Genomic DNA, 4,508 nt, shown 5'->3' with positions numbered 1-4,508 from the left:
ACACGATTACTGAGTTGTACTTTAATAGGGATGGAGGTTCCTGACTTAGCTGGCAGTTCTCCCCTGCCATCTATGTGGGTATTTTCAGTTCCCCCTTTGTGGCTATGTACCATTATTGGGGACCTGCTCTCATTCGAGACATGCTCATCCTGTCCATGAGACTTATGGCACTGGTGCGTTTTTTCAGTCTGATGGGGTTTGTTATGTTGTCACTGATAGCCTTTTTGTGTTGTCACCCACACGGAAGCTGTGATGCGCTCTGTATGTCCTCCCTCCGCCCCTCCTCCCGTCCTCCAGGCGGGGTGTTCTTTGGGGAATTGGGCGGCACATCCATTCTAGCCTTTCGCAGTCCATGGGGAACAGCCTCTTTCGTGCATGGAGTTTTTCCGCCCCGATCGGAGCCCCTCCCAGCATACGTCCGGCCTGCGTGATGTTGGTGTGCGCCAGTGCACAGGGATGGGGGTTATATATAGGCTGCCTGCACACAGTCTTTTCCATTACCATGGGATTACGCCACACTGTTGAGGGACTCCTTGTCCCTGGTCACTCAACACCCAGGTATTTTTTGCCATTTTTGGTTTCTGCCACCAGACAGATTCCCTGGCACTTTCCACCATTTTGGCTCAACACCCCCCTCTCTGGTTACCTGCCCTTATAAGGTATTTCAGCCCTGCGTTTCAGTTGCACTTGGCGCAGTCACTATGGCTCTAATCAGGTGCTTCAAAAAAACACCCCCCCTGCTGTAATTCACTTGCCCGGCGTCCTGAAAGGGGCCGGACACATGATCAAGTGGTGGCCATGGCGGCTGTGGATAGATTCATTCATAGAATGAGCTCTATCTATTCATATAGGGGGTAGCATGGATAGAGGGGGTGGCGTGGATAGAGGGGGTGGGCCCAGGCGTCCCTAATTGATGGGCCGCCGCAGGAAGACATGTATGCTGAAAACCATAATCCGACTGACTCCCGATCAGCACTCTCAGCCAATGGCAGAGAAAACTGATCGGAGTGTTCTGGCGGAACACCACAGCTCAGTGATGGAGATTGCTGTACTTACCTCGCATGACCTGACCTGAGCTGAAGTTGCATAAAAAAGCTGTAGTGTGTGCCAGGCTTTAGTCGAACTTTAGAGTTCCTTTAGGTGTGTTTTCACTATGTGAACATTTGTTAATATTTTACCAATAGTAAAGATTACTTTGCAAAGACACAGGACTGCACCCTTTATTGCAGCCTTTATTGCAAAGACACAGTACTGCTGTGAATACAAAATGGCAAACCTCATCATCTGCAGTGTTCTGGTCACTGGTTCTAACCGTGGAATTGGCCTGGAGTTAGTGAAGACGTTTCTCAACAAACGGAATCCACCAAAATATGTCTTTGCAGCATGTCGGAATCCAGAAACTGCTCAGGAACTCAAGTCATTGACCTCCAAACACTCAAACCTTGTTAATGTCAAGATGGATGTAACAGACAAAGCCAGCATTGAAGATGCCTACAGTGTAGTAAAGGAGACTCTGAAAGGACGTGGACTGAACTTGCTGATCAATAATGCTGGTATTAATGTCTACCACTCAGCTGATGAAACTACATCAGAGGACATGATGAGAGTTTATGAAACTAATACTGTAGGACCAATGCTGGTTACTCAGATATTTGCTCCCTTGCTGAAGAAAGCCGCACAAGAAAATCCTAATGAAGTAATGAGCTGCAGCAAGGCTGCTGTGATCCACACATCCAGTAGTTTAGGGTCTTTAGAAAGCACTACTCATTTGTATCCAACTGCTCTTATAGAATACCGCTGCAGCAAAACGGCGCTGAATATGTTAACACGATGTCAAGCTGAGGCCTACAAAATGTATGGGATTATTGCTGTGGCCTTCGAACCTGGCTGGGTCCAGACCGACATGGGTGGTCCAAAGGCTGAATTGAAGCTGCATGAGAGCGTGGGGGGGATGATGGAAGTGTTTGATACCCTGACAGAAAAACACAACGGAATGTTTCTGGACTATAAGGGACTGACTTTACCGTGGTGAGCTGGAGGTGACTCCTCCAAAACAACATGGAGCATTTGTCTTTCAGCGATAGATGTCTGTTAGTGTCAATGGGAAGTGTATGATCCGTACTACAGATTCATGTAATTCTGAATGTAGACCATAACAATTTCAAAGGCATTTTTGTGAAATGATTACATATTTTTTTTTAAAGTTGAAAACTGCAGCTGGTCCATAATCATTAAAAATAAACCACAACACACTATAAGATATATATGTGTTCTGTAACTTTTTTTGATGATCTACACAGGAACTTTCTAAAGGTAAGGGAATATCAGACCCGAAAGGTATGGGTGGGCTGACTTTTTAGACAAAATTAGGCTGGTTGCCTAGTGAATGCTGGCTGGTTGGCATTGGGGGGCTAGATGCTGCTTGGTGATGAGTGTGGGCTGGTGGTAGATGGTGGTAGGTGCTAGAAGGAGGTGGATGCTGGTGAATGATAGGTGGTAATAATGCTAGTTGATGGTAGTTTTTGTTGGATGCTGGTTGGTGGTAAGCTAGCTTCTGGATTGCGGTAGGTGGTGAGTATTTGTTGGTGGTGGATGATGGCTTATGATAATTGCTTTTTGATGATAGATTCGAATAACCAAAAAGTGTAGCGCTGCGCCCTTAAAAAACGAAACGTATGTGGTGAAAACCCTGCATGTGAATGTAAATCACCTAAATGCTGTATTCAAATTATGCCGCAAAAAACTTAATTTAATAACTGATATATAACTCAAACAAAATAAGTATGTAGTACGTGTACTGAAAATGTGATATATGTACTGTAGCACATAAACAAGTATATTCGGTATATCAAGCTTAAAGCGGAGCTCCACCCGAATTTCAAGATAATCTTAACATTACTGCTGCTACTAAAGATTGCACAAACGGATATCTTTGTTTATTCAAAATTTACAGTACCAGATATATTAGTCCTTCCGGTCTCCAGACTTCGGGTTTTTCTCGGGCATTTGATCATTTCCTGGACCGCGCAGTGTCTTCTGGGAGCTTGTGTCATAGCTCCCTTGTGATCAGATTCTGACCTGTTATAGGAAACATTGCGCGATTTCGGGGACCAGGAAGTGACGCGCGACATAACAGCTAAAATGGCAACGGCAAAAACAGGGGAATCAAAGTGTACATTGCAGGCAGAATCCCAGAGGAGCGATCGTAGGACACCGGAAACGTGAGTTCTGCTAAGCAGCGCTGTTAACTATTTAAGTAGCCCTTAAAAAAAAAAAAAAAAACGTTTTGGCATGGGAGATCCACTTTAAGGCTGGGTTCACACTAGTGTGAATTGGAATGCGGGTTTCACACAGCTCCTGGACGGCCGTGGAACTAATTGCACAGGAGTTTTGTGTGTCTTACGTCCATTTCAGGTCCAAATTTAGCCCAAAATTCTGCCGAAATCAGACCTGAAATGGTGAACGGGGACGTACTGGACCCCTGCTGTGAGCAGCTCCGTGCGGAGATGTGAACCCAGCCTGAGAGAACTGCGCTTGAAATAAACTTAGAATGTGATAACAAACAGCACTTCACAACAATTTCTTATATATACAGTGTATAGTGAATGATGGTGTGAATATAAAGTCAATACAAAAAAAAGTCTCTTCAACTCTAAAATATGATGAAATAAACTCTGTGTCATGAAAAACAGTCAACTAAAAATGTTTTGCTCATACGAATATGTATCCAATAACACTGCACCATGTGATAGACACCACCAGCGATCCTATGCATACCTCCCAACTTTTAAACTTGAGAATGAGGGACACATAAGGGGGTAGAAGCCTGTGGCGTGTAAGGCAAAAAATGGGTGTGGCCAAACTGAATGAGGCTATGCCACAAATGTACGGTATACAGTGCACACGGCTGTGCTGTAGTGTGATAATTTTTAGGGGAAAGCATAACTCCTCAAAAAAGAAAACGATTGGGCTTTTAACCAATTACCGACCGCGCCATACCCGAACGACGGCTACAGCACGGCTCGATAACTCTGGGAGGGCGTACATTGATGCCCTCCCAGAGAACCTGGCGCATCACTGATCATGGTAAATGGCCGCTGACAGAGCCCGTTTACCACATGATCTCTCCGTCAAATGACGGAGCCATCACTTGTAAACAAACCAGCGTCCTCTCTCCCCTCTCTGCAGCGATCTGTACAGTGTGAGAGGAGAGGGGGAGAGATCAGTGGCAGCAGCGCTGTAGACTGGATCTGTAGTGCCCACAGCGCTGGTCTGTGACAATTGCAGTCACATCCAGCCATCCCTCCATTCCCATGAAGATAATTTACTAATTTTCAAAATTTTATAACAGAAACAAAGAAAAATTCATTTATTTTTTTTTACAAATTTTCCAGTCTTTATTCTTTTATAGAGAAAAAAAAAAACTGTGAATCTCAGTCATTTTCATTCAAATTGAGAGAGCACAGAAAGCTGAAAATTGGCTTGGTTAGAAGGGGGTTTAAGTGCCC

The 4,508-nt window shown here is 44.7% G+C and overlaps 1 protein-coding gene across 1 annotated transcript; it reads left to right on the top strand.

Annotated features, from left to right (window-relative positions):
- Window positions 1–1,203: 1,203 nt before the first annotated feature.
- On the top strand, window positions 1,204–2,262 carry LOC120914109 (C-factor-like). The gene has a single exon (XM_040324596.1). It carries the CDS (start codon window positions 1,268–1,270, stop codon window positions 2,030–2,032), a length of 765 nt encoding a protein of 254 aa, XP_040180530.1. The 5' UTR covers window positions 1,204–1,267; the 3' UTR covers window positions 2,033–2,262.
- The last annotated feature ends 2,246 nt before the right edge of the window (window positions 2,263–4,508 follow it).

This window comes from Rana temporaria, chromosome 9 (genome assembly GCF_905171775.1).
Source record: "Rana temporaria chromosome 9, aRanTem1.1, whole genome shotgun sequence".
Lineage (NCBI taxonomy): Eukaryota > Metazoa > Chordata > Amphibia > Anura > Ranidae > Rana > Rana temporaria.
The sequence above is the reverse complement of the archived record's forward strand: the minus strand, read 5'-3'. Positions and strand labels throughout refer to the sequence as shown.

What these genes read in the sequence shown, in the direction of transcription:
- LOC120914109 (XM_040324596.1), top strand. Translation starts at nt 1,268, where the DNA reads ATGGCAAACCTCATCATCTGCAGTGTTCTGGTCACTGGTTCTAACCGT.